The 14,562-nt window shown below is 39.3% G+C and overlaps 3 protein-coding genes across 3 annotated transcripts; 2 read left to right on the top strand and 1 right to left on the bottom strand.

Annotated features, from left to right (window-relative positions):
- Positions 1 to 4,616: 4,616 nt before the first annotated feature.
- Positions 4,617 to 7,665, top strand: LOC103936852 (zinc finger CCCH domain-containing protein 29). The gene is made up of 2 exons (XM_009346733.3): positions 4,617 to 4,797; positions 5,319 to 7,665. Exon 2 carries the CDS (start codon positions 5,329 to 5,331, stop codon positions 7,318 to 7,320), a length of 1,992 nt encoding a protein of 663 aa, XP_009345008.2. The 5' UTR covers positions 4,617 to 4,797; positions 5,319 to 5,328; the 3' UTR covers positions 7,321 to 7,665.
- Positions 7,666 to 10,392: 2,727 nt separating this feature from the next.
- LOC103937529 (N-(5'-phosphoribosyl)anthranilate isomerase 1, chloroplastic-like) lies at positions 10,393 to 11,799 on the top strand. Its single transcript, XM_048590770.1, has 4 exons — positions 10,393 to 10,488; positions 11,061 to 11,224; positions 11,333 to 11,411; positions 11,602 to 11,799. The coding sequence occupies exons 1-4, from the start codon at positions 10,393 to 10,395 to the stop codon at positions 11,797 to 11,799; spliced, it is 537 nt and encodes a 178-aa protein (XP_048446727.1).
- Positions 11,800 to 11,819: 20 nt separating this feature from the next.
- Positions 11,820 to 14,478, bottom strand: LOC103936863 (omega-3 fatty acid desaturase, chloroplastic). Its single transcript, XM_009346741.3, has 8 exons — positions 13,839 to 14,478; positions 13,456 to 13,545; positions 13,306 to 13,372; positions 13,081 to 13,173; positions 12,792 to 12,977; positions 12,594 to 12,674; positions 12,376 to 12,513; positions 11,820 to 12,278 (listed from the first exon to the last, which is right to left on the bottom strand). Exons 1-8 carry the CDS (start codon positions 14,324 to 14,326, stop codon positions 12,093 to 12,095), a joined length of 1,329 nt encoding a protein of 442 aa, XP_009345016.2. The 5' UTR covers positions 14,327 to 14,478; the 3' UTR covers positions 11,820 to 12,092.
- Positions 14,479 to 14,562: the final 84 nt, after the last annotated feature.

The following is a 14,562-nucleotide window of genomic DNA, read 5'->3' on the forward strand; positions in this document are numbered from 1 at the left end:
GTACATAAATGCGGCAAATACAGTTAAATTAACTTGGCATTTGAAAAGGCCGTGATTCTTACACTCTTAGTTTCTTTTGTATTCGTCTTCTTAATTTTTTTCAATAATTTGTATTTATTTATTTAACCTTAAAGTTAAAGTAAATGGTAGAATCGAGAGGAGGAAATGCGACCCTTCGAAAATAACCTGGTTTAAAAGTCTATGCTCGTATATAGAACTTTCGCTCCAATTTAACCCGATTATTTTGAAAAGAAACTTAGAAACCTTTATCCATCCAAAAGTTACTTTTATTATTATTATTATTAAGGAGAGAGTTCGAAACTATTACAATAATTTAGGAGAATATGAATTCCGAACTCGAGACGCATGGGTAGAAATTGATACCCTATCCGAAATTTACCGCCAAATTTTCTAAATATACCCAAGAATTTGTACCATAATAAAATGGGTAAATTACCAATTTAGTCTATAAATTATAATTTGAGTGAAAATTAGGTTCTTAAACTATTTTGTTTCTTCAGAAAAATCAGTTAATGAATTATAAAATATGCCAATTACATCCCTAATATTATATTCAAAGCTACTATTTTCAAATTTTGTTAATTTAAGTCACATTACTTGCATGTAATACACATTAGAGGGTTGATTGGTAATTTTTCATAGAGAAATGGTGCATGGAGTTAGGTTTGAAGGGTAAATTAATATTAGACGTTAGATTTGCAACCTATATAAAATGTTAAAGGCTTATTGGCTAGAAAATGACAGTATTACACTCTAAAGTATGTAAAGTAACTTAAGTTAATGAAAAATTGGATAAATAGCTTTGAATATAATATTAGGGATGAAATTAGTAATTTTTAATGTATTTAGGGACTTATTTTACAGAAAAATAATTCAGGGACTAAGGTCATCTCTAACCGAGCCGGTCAAAGGGCTATAGGCCAAAACATAGCCCGTTTTGACACAAAACCCATCTCCAATTGTGGGTTGGACCAAAAAAATTTGGAACCCATCAGGCCAAAATATAGCCAAATGGCCAGAGGGCTGGGCAAATATAGCCAGCCAACCAGCCAAAAGAGTTGGGCCTATCTATGCTGCTAGAAGACGTCACGTAGTCTTTTTTTTTTTTTTTTTTTTTTCTTAAGATGAAATTAAAAAAAAAAAAAATTCTAATTTTTTTCATATAAATACCTAAGCCATTTATACATCATTTTCACCCTTCCATACCTCATTTTATTGTCTAAATTGTTAACATGCAATTAAAATATTTAATAACATGAAACTTAAACAATATGAAACTTAAAACAACATTTAACGCAAGTGATCCTTAAAATATGTTCGAAAATCTTATTTTAATATGATAATTTAATTCAATTAACCAATAAAATTAAAAAACAAACTTAAAATAATAAATTATCAAGGGGCTTATTTTTAACCTCCTTGGGTTGGAGATGGTATATAAATATGGTCTAACACTATTCATTAAAAAATAATTTCTTGCAGAACTATAATCTACACAGGTACTAAACATACCCCTCAGTTGAAGATGACCTAAATCGGCACTCACCCTTATAAAATATATCATTTTTTTTACCAAGCTGAAACCATTGAGAGAGCAGCCAACAATATACAGCTGGAAACTTATTCATATATAGACCAACTGTACAACGTTTTTGCTGCTTGTTTTATTAGCTTGCACCTTAACAAAATTAGAAATTAAATATGCTCTGATTTATTATTTATCCTCTAAATAGTTTGAAAGCCTGCAATAAACAAGTAACAAATGAGTGAGGACTCCTTGTCAAACTTTATAATCTCTCAACGTTTCCTTAGCTTCCAGGGCTTGAACAAAATTCAAGTCAGAAGTCCAACAAAAGCAAAGTTTAGATTAACATTCGGTCACACTCATCACACATATGATATTAATAATTTAATACTAATATAAAAAGAGAAGACGAGTCTCGACGCAATAAAAAAGTTGTTTCTTTATGATCGAAAGGTCAAGAATTCAAATTGTGAAAACAACTTCTTTACAAAGTAAAAATAAAATAACGTACTATAAACGTTTTTCCTAAATAATCTCATGTCAAAGAGCCTAGTTGACTTGTAATCTGCGTTAACAAACAGAAAATGCAGAAAAGAAGATGATGATATGGATAGGGATGGAGGCAGATTGTCTATCATCCTGTTTGGTTGTCATTTCTATTCCTTTCTATGTATGCGGTCACGGTTAAGTTACGTTAATATTTTATATTAATTTTTTTATAAAAGAATAAGATAAAAAATAATAAGAATATAAATTATTAACGTGATTTAACTGTGATGCCACAAATAAAAGAGGATGAAAATGATATCCAAACAGGAGGGCAGACACCGATAGGGATAGGGGCTTTTGACAAACGTCCATGGTGGAAGGCTGAGTCAGAGATTCCAATAATGCTGTTCCTGTCTGTCCACCACCTAAAGTCGGTCTAAATTATAAGACAAGAAGAAGAACGCGCTTAAGCTTTAAGCGTGACAGCTTGGAATACATTTATATGTTGCTATTCGGTCACAGTTGGTCCAACCTCTACGTGCACTTCGTTCACAATCCACTCAGCTCTTGGTCATTCTTCCCGTTTCTTACGACGCAAACACAACCTGAAACTGGTGTTGCGACTTGCGAGTGTTGGCGTGAGTTGATTTTTTTATATTTATCAACTCGATTTATATTAATTTATCAGACTGTTATGTGCTTTATGAGCAGGAACAAATCATGTAACAAATAAAATGAAACATTTTGATGCTGAATAACCGGTTAGATTTAAGATATTTCAAAAAAAAAAGAAATTGAGTTTAACTTTTAAATTTTATCCAAATTGAAAACAAAAGATGAATTTCAATTAGTTATGAATGAAAATTATTCAATTCATCACAACATGAGCAATGGCCTCAATCGATCTTCCTTGTTCTTTAAGAAACATGTTTGTTTTGTAAGTTTTCCTTTAGATATACATTAGATATTCATGTCAAAATAAGTGATAACAAGGTGTGTAGTGTCTTGACAAATGTTAACATAAAGTTTAGAAATTAGTTAAAATAAATAAAAACCTATGTAGCTGTGAATAATTATACAGCCGCAATAAGAAAATGAGTTATTGGATAATTAGAATCATCTTTTTAATAAAATGAATTTGATTTTGGACAAACGAATATAAATATGTATTATCATCCATACAACACCATTACGACACCAATTACCATCACAATTAAATATTTTATTTGTTAGGGATCTTTTAATTAGAGTATGCATCTCCCACACTCGAGTTGTCAAGCAAAGCAAATCCCAAAAGCAAAAAAGGGGGCAGAAAGTTACGAGTAGCGCCGCATGCCGCTTACTTTGGCACTGTTAGATTCCACATCGTTCGTTCAGGAGGGAGGATCTTTTATGCTTTATATGTATAAACCCACCTTCATATAGCACAATGCCTTTTGGGAGAACTTCAAAGTTAAGCAAGTTCGCGCGATCCCAATTCCAAGATAGGTGACTCATTAGGAAGTTCTACAACAGAGTAAAACCCGGGATGTGACAGACACCTTGTTTTTTTTTTTTTTTCCTTTTTGTATGCGATTAAAGAAGTTGAAATTCCATTATAAAATTTATAGACAAGATGGAAGTAGTTCAACTCATTGTAAGCACTTGCAACATCATTTTTCAATATGAGATTCACACTCTCAATATTCTCTTTCTTGTGTGGTGCCAACGCACACTACGTGATATGGGATCACTTGGGCCATTGGACTTAATACGTAGGCAAACCTGCCTTGATATCATAAATAAGGTCGAGTTTCCACTAAAAACTCAAGCTCGAAAGTCCCCAACCAAGAATGGAAACGACCCTTTGACTCACTCCCCATTCTCTCTTAAATAAAGCTCGCCCTTAAACCTTGAGCAGGTCGGCTGGATCTTTTTCTGTTGTTCTATTCTAGCCACTAGAAAAAGACACACTATTGTCATGTTCCCACCATGAGAAAGGTAAAACAGGTACGCTGTTATTTTTTCAATGTGATAGTCGCACATAAGACATTTTCCAACCAAATCAATCTACATACTGCTAGATCAACTAATCATATGCGCATCAAGTCTTGAATCTTTCTCCCCTTCCAATATATAGGTGGTACAAAAATTGATGCATTTCCTTTACTTTTTGGGTGTGATATTCTTCCTGAACCAAAACCAAAAACTAAAAAAAAAAAAAAAAAAAGGTGGGAGATTGTAGGTAAGTGCACAAGTGCGAACCAGATAAAGAAAACCATAAAACCCAACCTCACGTGAAGGACAACTCCACTTTGGACTTTGGGGTGTTTTAGTTCAGCAAACCGTAAACGAGGTGTTGGTGCAGGTGGAATGAAAGGAGAGTCGGTCCACCCTTCTTCGCATTTAACCTGAATTCCATCCTAATTTGAATTCGAATTTGAATTTCATTCACCAGAAAACCCACCTCCTCAATTCTCATAGGACAGTCATAAAGAAGTGGCCCTTGCTTTGAAGCTTTGACTTTGACCAAATTCCACACACCCACGAAACAAAGTAGAAGGAAAGTCACGCTTTCCTTCCTCCTTCCTTTCAGACCCTCGCCCAACAGCAATATAAATCCCCAAAGCCTTCCGTTTCCTCATAACTCCAAGCGCCTCTAAGTCGAGGTTCCTCGTCGATCTTTTTCTCACTCTAACAACAAACGCACAAGTTATCATCCTCCTCCTACTATCTGTCACTCTCTGTCTCCGGAGATCTGTTGAGTACTTGAAACTTAAAAGGTAAGGAAAAGCTTTCTGGGCTTGATTGTTTGAGCTTTGTGGAACCTTAAAGTTTGAATCTTTCTGTATTCGGATTGAGTTTTTTGATATAATTATGTGTGATTTCAATTGGGTTTTGTGAAATATTTCTGGTTTGAGTTAATTGGGTTGAAGTTTGAATTTTTGGATCTGGGGTTGTCTGTTTTCACTGATTTCTGGGTTCTTTTGGGTTATATTTTGATAATTAAGGAGAAAAGTTTATGGATTTGTGAAGTTTTATGATTATTTTTGGAACTCAATGGGAAAAACCAACCATATAGTTTTCAAGATTTAGTTTTTGGGTTTTTTTTTCTGATGAGGTGGGTGAATTCTCTGTTCAATTTGTGTAAAATCTTAGATTCAACAATTATGCAGCTGTGGAAGTGCTTTTTTAATTTTATTTGCTGATATGAGCAACTTTACATAGAAGTAGCATCTGTAAATCTGCTACCAGTTATTGAAACTGAGTGGTATATTGAACTTTTGTTGTTACGATGGTGCAGGACTTTGGATATGTGCAAGGGTTCCAAAAATAAACTCAGCCCCTCAAATTTCAACATGGAAAGCGAATTCCAGAAGCAGAAATCGGTTTTGGTCGAATTGTCCGCCTCGGACAATCTCGAAGCTTTCAGGACTGAAGTAGAAGAGAAGGGTTTCCATATTGATGAGGCCGGCTTTTGGTATGGAAGAAGAATCGGGTCAAAGAAGATGGGGTTCGAAGAGAGGACGCCGCTTATGATCGCTGCCATGTTCGGTAGCACTAGGGTTCTGAAGTATATAATTCAGTCTGGCATGGCTGATGTCAACAGGGGTTGCGGCTCAGATAGGGTCACTGCCCTTCACTGTGCCGCTGCTGGCGGTTCCACTGCTTCACTTGAGGTTGTCAAGCTCTTGCTTGATGCATCTGCTGATGCTGATTGCGTCAATGCTAACGGAAACAAGCCCGTTGACTTGATTGCCCCAGCTTTGAAGTCGCCCTGCAGCTCAAGAAGGAAGGCCATGGAGATGCTGTTGAGAGGCGATAAGTCAATTATGGAAAGCGATACTGAAGAGGGAGACCAACAGAAGGTTTCGAGCCCCCAGATGTCGAAAGAGGGAAGTGAGAAGAAAGAATATCCGATTGATATATCGTTGCCTGATATCAACAATGGGATATATGGTACAGATGAGTTCAGAATGTTCACTTTCAAGGTGAAGCCGTGCTCGAGGGCCTACTCTCATGACTGGACAGAGTGCCCTTTTGTTCACCCAGGCGAAAACGCCAGGAGGAGAGACCCAAAAAAGTACCCATACAGCTGTGTTCCCTGCCCTGAATTCCGCAAAGGATCGTGCCAGAAGGGAGATGTCTGTGAGTATGCTCATGGTGTCTTTGAGTCCTGGCTTCATCCTGCTCAGTATCGAACCCGCCTTTGCAAAGATGAAACCGGTTGCACGAGGAAAGTGTGCTTCTTTGCTCACCGACCCGAAGAACTACGCCCGGTGTATGCTTCTACGGGTTCCGCCATGCCTTCACCAAGGTCAATGTCAGTTAGTGCAGCAGATATGGCAGCCCTGAGCCCGTTAGCTCTGGGTTCATCAGCTATGTCTATGCCAGCTACATCAACACCGCCCATGTCTCCACTGGCGGCCGCTTCATCTCCTAAGAGCGGAGGTTTGTGGCAGAACAAAGTTAACCTCACCCCGCCTGCCTTGCAGCTTCCGGGTAGCAGGCTTAAGAGTGCGTGTAGTGCCCGAGATTTGGAGTTGGAGATGGAATTGCTAGGACTAGATGGTCATTCAAGCCAACAACAACAGCAGCAACAGCACTTGTGGGATGAGATATCTCGTCTCTCCTCCTCGCCGTCCTACAGCAGGCATGGAGAATTGAAGCCAACTAACCTTGATGATGCTTTCGGATCCTTCGATCCTTCTTTGTCGTCTCAACTGCAGGGACTCTCTCTAAAGCCTTCAACCCCAAACCATCGCCAAAACATGAACCAGCTTCGTTCGAGCTACCCAACCAACTTGTCATCCTCTCCGGTGAGGAAGCCCTCATCATTTGGGCTCGACTCACCCAGTGCTCTTGCAGCAGCCGTTATGAATTCCAGGTCTGCTGCATTTGCACAGCAGCGGAGCCAGAGTTTCATTGACCGCGGAGCAATGAACCATCTTCCCGGGCTTAATGCCCCAGTTAATTCTTCCACCATGAGGCAGTCCTCAGATTGGGGCTCACCTGGTGGGAAATTGGATTGGGGAATGCAAGGAGACGAGCTGAACAAGCTGACGAAGTCTGCTTCTTTTGGGTTCCGAAGCAACAATGCCGGACCACCTGGCTTTAAGACTCCGGCGGTTGAGGAGCCGGATGTCTCATGGGTCAATACCCTAGTTAGGGATGTTTCTTCCGAGAGGTCTGAGCTGTTTGGTGCAGACAAGAAGCAAAGGTATCATCACCTCAACAATGGGGGTCACGAAATGCTTCCCTCGTGGGCGGAGCTGATGTACATAGAACAGGAGCAGAGGGCGTAAGCAACGGTCCTGTGCTCCCAGCATCCGCTGAAGAAATCGACACGTCGAAGTATTTTATTAGTCTTTCGATAAATTTATAGTTACTTGTAATCTAAGAAAACGGGAAAGGTCACAGCAAACCAATTCCATTCAATCAAGGCCCTCAAATTCTGGGCAGGAGAAAGGAGACCAAGTTAGGCTCTAGAATTTGGAGAAATTAGATAGGAGGCGAATATGCTCTGCTTTATTTTTTCATTGTATTATTGTATTTATTTATTTATTTTCCCTCTCCATCTGGGAGATGCTAATTTCTAGTTCCCCGCAGAGATGATAAATGCATCAGTGGCAGAAATGTATTTTTATTCAGTCTGATCAAATCTTGCAACTCATTTGGAAAGTAAAGCGTCTCTCTGTTGTAATCTATGATTTTTCGATTTTATTTATTTATTTATATCAAAAATTATTATGGTTAAGGGAATGGAGGAGGATTCGAAACTATTACTTTGATTTATCTTCAAATCTTGCAACTCATGGGGAAGTGCTGGATCATTGTAGCTATTCCTTCCCATATTCGCCGTCATGCAAACGAGGTTGCTCGCTGTTTAGCCCGTTGGCTGTCCGATTCAACGAAGTTTGTACTTGGTTTGAGGAAACTCTTGACATCTTAAGGCATCATAGGCTACTGAATATCTAGATGGTTCATTGCCAATATCAGAAGCAAACCCTAGCTCATTTCCTTTGGCCAATCTAACTCAGTTCCAATTTCATTTGAGAAACTCGTTAAATACATGACACTTCAAGCTTATCTTGTGCCTCCTGGGTGTATACACTTGTGCGTTTACATATCTCATCACATGACGTTCGGTAATAGAGCAAAATCTCTGTTACTACTGGCCAAGTAATTCACAAATCATTAAAAACATTGCACTTCAAACATAAGTGGTTATTAGCCTATTAATGAGAAACTCTTGTATGCCACTCCCTACATTAATTCAGGTCCACCAAAATGAGCCAATGTGAGGCACGAATGTATAGGGTCTCTCTTATTCGTGTCTTGGGCAGACATACAATTTGGCATGAAGGGGCGCACCTAAGAACATCTCATGTTACTAGAGAGAGATTTCACCACATTCTTTGTTACGTCACATTGGCATCCTGAAACAATAAAGACAATTTCATGCGAGAAAATCAAAACACATAACACCGATAGCGTCCGAAAATATAAGTAAGTAAAATCTTCAAATCAAATACTGGCCAAGTAATGCACAAACGTTGATTTTTATTTGGTTTGGCACAAAATTGGTTGGTTATCACAAACATTATCCTAATCCCAATATAATGCAAGGCTAATGAAAACAATCTAGGGTTTAGGTTAGGCATTATATCTAATTATCTACATTGGAAGTTGGGTGGTCACCTCTTCGATCCATCCATCCTTGCTGGAACGTTTCAGTGCCAGGATGGAAAGCAAAACGCAGCGTTCTGCCTTTGTTTCTTATTTATACAAAATTGTTAGGCCGATGGCGTGTGGGCCCCCGACATTTGACGTTTGTCCTTGCTTGGTCCATCCAGCCGCCCATGAGTTAATTTTCTCAATCCAACAAATATGAAGTGTCCAAAATCCCCCATAAACGAAGCTTCCTCCTACTTTTCCTTTTCCAATATACAGGTGATTACTGACGAGGATGACACATCCACTTCTTTCTTGTCTTATTATATTATTTGAAAAACAATTTCCGCACTTCTGTTTTCTTCTTGCAAAAGGGTTACACAGAAAGAATGATCAAATCAAGTTTTTTTTTTTTTTTTTTTTGTTTTGTTATGGCTCAACTTTAATCATTTTTTGCTTGACCTTTATAGTTCAAGTGATAAAAAGTTCCGCCCGTACTTAGACTCACTGTACGTGTGAATATGCAGTATACACCAAGTTGCAACACATACATAAACACACGCTTCATGATTCTAAGCCGAGTTTAGTGCAGATCTACGAATATCCATATATTTGAAACTATGTACATTTTTTCTTTTTACAACACGATATTCTAAAGTATTTTACTTTCCCTCCATGAGGACAACTTTCTAATTCCATTTTGCCAAAATTCTTAAAATAATAGGCCAACCTTCCTAAAAAAAATTGGAAATATTAGGCCGAATAAAAAAAAAGAAAAATTAAAATATTTATTGGTTTTGGTCAAAAACTTCTCTAGCCCTTTTTGTTGGGTCAAGAATACTAACTTTGGGCCAAAATCTTAGCCACGCGGCCCACACCTAATGTATTTCCTAATTTGGGTTTTACTAACCCAAACTCATTTAAACGATTTAAAGCGTTTTGTACAGCCACTTAATACTACGTTCTAATAGTATTCCTCTTCACTGGTAAGTGAGAGGTTTTAGATTCGATTCTTGTTAAAGGCGAATTTGAACTACATTGTTGCTAGCGAGGCTAAGCCCACCCCCTCTCCTTAATGTCGACTAGCATATGGGCACACACAAAGTGTGTAAGAAAATATTTAAACAGCAAAATTTGGTTATTTCATAGAATTTTGATTGACAATGAGTGTTTTATTAATTAGTAAAGATAATATCAAGAGCCGTGTGATGCATCCGACCTTGAATGAGTGTTTTATATTTTTAGGGTCGTCCAATCCATTTTCATCGTCTTTGCATGTCTATCAATTCAGTGATTGTTTATGGTGGGAAGTTTATTCCTGGTTATTCTCAGGGTTTTGACACTCGGATCCTTTCTTCTTTAGGGATCCAACCTATCCCTCGCAAGCACCTACTATTCTTCCTGTCCCTTGGTCTCCTCCTTAGTTTCCTTGGGTTAAGCTTAATACAGATGGTTTGTCTAAAGGAAATCCCAATCCTGCTGCATGTGGAGGAGTTTTCAAGAATTGCCATGGTCGTTTTCTTGGAGGTTTTTGTCAATGGATTGGTCATCGTAACTCTTTTTTTGCAAAGTTATCAGCAATTATTATTGGTATTGAGTTTGCATATTAGCGGGGTTGGCATTGTCTTTGGTTGGAAAGTGATAGTTCTAGTGTTATTTCTGCTCTTCAATCATCTGATTTTGATTTGGCCTCTTCATACGCAATGGTCTATTTGTTTGGATCGCATTCGGAAAATGACTTTCTACGCATCTCACATATATCACGAAGAAATCTTGTTGCGAACAATTTTGCTAACATGGTATTGTCTTCTCCTAACTTGGCATGATTCTCCTCCAATGGCGGTTCGGGCTGCTCTGTTTTCAGACTATGTTGGCTTGCCTGGTTACCACTTTTCAAATTAATGTATATGTCGGCATCCAGGTTTGTCTCACTTTCTTTTTTTCTCCTAACTTTATGGGGTTGTTTGACTTGTTTTGCAGGTTTAGACCTTTAGGTTTGAAGGGATTAGGTTTCATGTCTCCCTCCCCCCCCCCCCTTTTTCTTTATTTCATTCTTGTTTTTTGTTTCTAGAAGGGTAAGGTTTATGTCCCCTCTTCTTTTTCGTGTATTCCTTTTTATTGTCTTTGTTTTTTGAGGGATAAGGTTTAGGTCTCCCCCTAACTAGGTGTAACTTATTTTTTCGTTATCAATAAAATTTTCCTTGTACCGTCGAGGGTTCCCAAAAAAAGAAAAAACAAAAAAAAAAAAAAACGGTGTGATGCATCCGACCTTGAATTTGTTCAGGAATAGGTTCCCGTGCCTTGTTAAGCTTGCACATTGCATAAATACATAACAAAATGCTTAGAATTGTATTACTTTGAGGTTTTGCAGCTCCATGGAGATGGCTTCCGAGCAGGTTTTTCTGCATTAGTTGGAGAGCACCGTATAATCTATGTTCTTCATGCTAACGAAGATGGAAGTCTTGTGAACCAGATTTCCGCTGAACAATCTTCTCTGGTTGATTGGATTCTTGTGGATAGTGCAAAGGGTGGCAGGTAAGGAAATTCATTTTTCTTCTTCATCTACTCTCGTTCTTAAACATCGTCTTGTATGTATGACCGTTCGCATTAGCAACTGTCTGAACATAGATTTAACCCACGTAGTTTACTAGCAACTTCAGTAGAAAGACAACGACGTATTTCCTTCAATTTATTCGACATAATTACCACGCGAAGACCGTGTGTAAAGTGTTTTATGGTTCCAAAATGTCCATAACCTCACATGTGCCTCTGCTGTGCTAATTTCGTCGAAAGAACAGACATAATTAAGCCGCTTCACCCAAACTACTGTGAGCACAATCATTTAAATGTATGTAGTATCGAATATATGAGATTGTTATGATTCACTTCACTCTGAAACCGTTTGGACGCAGTTTAAGCTACCGAACATTAGGAGCAAACACGGGCGGCTCTGGGCAGGAGGAATAAAGCCTGAGAACGCTGGTGAGGCTCTTTCTGTCCTCAAACCTCAAGGAATTGATGTCAGCAGCGGCATTTGCGGCCCAGACGGCATTCAGAAGGATCAAATGCGAATATCTTCCTTCATGAGTGCAGTTCGTTCTGTAAACTGATCGAGCCTGAGCAGATATCATTTGGAAATTTCAAGACTCAACCCTTTTCATTCAAATCATTATACTTCACTATACATATTCCAACGTGTTACAATTCAACAGCCTGCAATGTATCTATGCAAGGCACCTAGTTCTCTTAATACACAGTATATTAAGAAAAAGAATGGCTGCCAAAGGCAGACTAGTAATGCAGAGCCAGAAACTGTCCGGGGGTTAAAGCAAGGTGGTCAGAAAGAATTTAATCCTTTGGTACGCTGTAACGCTTCGATCGTTGTACCTATGACTTCACGGCTTCATTCTGGGACTGCTGATCCGGCGAGTTCCTTATCTGTTTGATAATATACAACATCCCCTGTATCACTCACGTAATGATCTTGTTTAAAGCTTCTTACAAGGACTCCCAGTAAGTGAAGTGGGAGAGGCCCCGATTTCTTCGGTTCTCTGTAGTACTTCCCAAGCACAGGCTTAGCTGCCTCTGTCTGGAACGAACAAACGGAAAACAAGCCGAGAATTAAAACAGGGTACACAATTGAATTGATTTTTCGGCCAAAGAGATTAGTTTGAAGGGGTACTCACTGCTTCTATTAAGTTGTAATGTGGGATTTGAGGGAAGAGATGATGTATAACATGAGTCCCGATATCATGATGGATGTTGTTGATCCAACCGTAATCGCGATCGATGGTTGTCAATCCTCCTCTTAGGTAACTCCATTCCTGTTTGATAGATACAAAATATTTCAGAAGTGTGAAAGCATTTGCATTGTTTGGAGATTTAACAAAATCGAACACTTTACCTTCCCACGGTACCATGGAAGCTTGTCCTCATGGCCGTGGTGATGCAAGTAAGTCACTAAGTCCAACCACAAGACAAACATCTGCATTCGGAAGCAAATTTAAAAGAAACAATTGCAAGATGAGAGAAGGAACACTCGGTAGAGGCATTCGTTTATGCCAGCATTGCAGAAGCACGAGCATATGGAGACGGAACCTACCCAGTATGGAACACCGTAGAGCTTAAGCACTTGGACAGGACCCATTGTGAAAGACAGACCGACTAGCAGCGCAGCCATTGCTGTCCAACTGGCAGTGGAAGTAATGATATCTTTCCTTTCATTCGGGAGAAACAGTTCGCTGTTTGGATTGTAGTGAGACCCATTCTTTCCCGGACTTCGATTCCACTGTGATCGAAATCAGCAGCATATACCACAACATATCAGAAAAAGACATCACAGGCTCATTGTTCGTTTAAGTAACAAAGAAGCGAGGAAGCGGAAGGCTCACCAGATAGAAAGGATAAGCAAGCATGGGGAATGGCAAGGTGAACCTAAATATCTGAGTCATCTTATCTAAGCTCTTGTAAATTTTCTCAGGCAACTGCAAAACCAGATGAGACTAATTACGAGCGAAATAACTTACTTGTTCGAAGTTAATGAAAAACAAAATCTATAGGATGAACAATTTGATACGCCGAATTAAGAACAGAGTTGGACACAAACGGAAACTCACCGGATGCCAAGACTCATCGTTTTCGACGTGTCCATGGTTCTGATGATGAGTTCTGTGGCTAATTCTCCTGTGACAGTAAATGGCCAATGGTTACTGTGCAAGTTTTGTTACATGTATGGACAGGATTATATTTTCTGAAAGAAAACTAACCATCCATGGTATGGGACAAGGATTGAAGAATGAAGAAGATGACCGACCAAGCTATTCAGCTTCGGATTATTCGAGAAGCTTCCGTGGCCACTGCACAAACAAAACAACAAACAATTCACATCAATCGGCTAAGAAAAACTGCAAGAAGCATAAAATTCAAGAGGCACTGAAATCCTGAATTAGAAAGTGCACATTTTTGTTCACCGCCCCTTAAGTGGTTGTAAGCATCGTTAATTGCCAATTAAATGAGTGTTATTTAATCTGAAGAATTTACAACACAAATCTCGAAACTCAAACTCAATAATTAATGTAGAAAAATACACTCAACTAGAAGAACGTGTAAAAATTAATACTTCAACTGAAAGAAAGCAAACTTTACGTACCAATCATGTCCAAGAACAAAGAGAGCCCAGAACATGGTGCCCTGAGCAACCCAGTAGAGAGGCCAAACAACCCAATTGTTAAAGTAAGCTGCAACAGCCGCCATCCCAAAAACCACCGCCACATCTCTGACCACATAGCTCATAGATCTCCAGGGGTCCTTAACCCAGCAATGCTTCGGAATGGCAGCCCTGATGTCACCCAAATTGAAGGGGGGAGGGGCACCAGGGTCGAATCCACCACCGTCTCCAACCCCATGTGTGCTCCCTCTCCCATTATCTTCCCCGTCCACGGATGGGACCCGCAATGGGGCACTCACATTGAGTGACCATTTTGCCTCTCTGAACCGAAAAAGATTGGTGCTTTTTGAGGTTGGAAACGGCCGGAGGGAGGAAGGAACGGTGGGTTTTGACGGGAGGGCGTTTCTGGGATGTGGGTAGGATTTAGGGAGAGGTTTTAGGGTGCATTCTGAGAGGACCCAAGTCGCCATTGGAGAGACCCAGAGGGGAAAAATGCAGAAAGATTTGAGCTTTCAGGTCGGATTGGATGGCGGAATGGAGAGTGGAAGTGGAACTAATCGGTCATAAAAAGTAGGACGAGGAGGATAACATAAGGGCCTCCCTCCTCCACGTCCAAATACAACTTGTGCTTCTTGTCGCTCGTCCTCTTCTCTCTCCCTCTAGGATTATGCAAGTTGCAACAGTTTCTCTCCCCTCCTCTGTTGGT

The sequence above is a fragment of a genome, unplaced genomic scaffold, assembly GCF_019419815.1.
Source record: "Pyrus x bretschneideri cultivar Hongxiangsu unplaced genomic scaffold, Pyrus_bretschneideri_v1 Contig32, whole genome shotgun sequence".
Taxonomy (NCBI): domain Eukaryota; kingdom Viridiplantae; phylum Streptophyta; class Magnoliopsida; order Rosales; family Rosaceae; genus Pyrus; species Pyrus x bretschneideri.

Coding starts and splice junctions, on each gene's coding strand:
- LOC103936852 (XM_009346733.3), top strand. CDS start 5,329: ATGTGCAAGGGTTCCAAAAATAAACTCAGCCCCTCAAATTTCAACATG.
- LOC103937529 (XM_048590770.1), top strand. CDS start 10,393: ATGGTCTATTTGTTTGGATCGCATTCGGAAAATGACTTTCTACGCATC. Junction 10,489..11,060: donor CGAACAATTTTGCTAACATG/GTATTGTCTTCT, acceptor GAGGTTTTGCAG/CTCCATGGAGATGGCTTCCG. Junction 11,412..11,601: donor TTACCACGCGAAGACCGTGT/GTAAAGTGTTTT, acceptor GTTTGGACGCAG/TTTAAGCTACCGAACATTAG.
- LOC103936863 (XM_009346741.3), bottom strand. CDS start 14,326: ATGGCGACTTGGGTCCTCTCAGAATGCACCCTAAAACCTCTCCCTAAA. Junction 13,174..13,305: donor ACGATGAGTCTTGGCATCCG/GTGAGTTTCCGT, acceptor CTGGTTTTGCAG/TTGCCTGAGAAAATTTACAA. Junction 12,978..13,080: donor TTGCTTATCCTTTCTATCTG/GTGAGCCTTCCG, acceptor TTTCGATCACAG/TGGAATCGAAGTCCGGGAAA.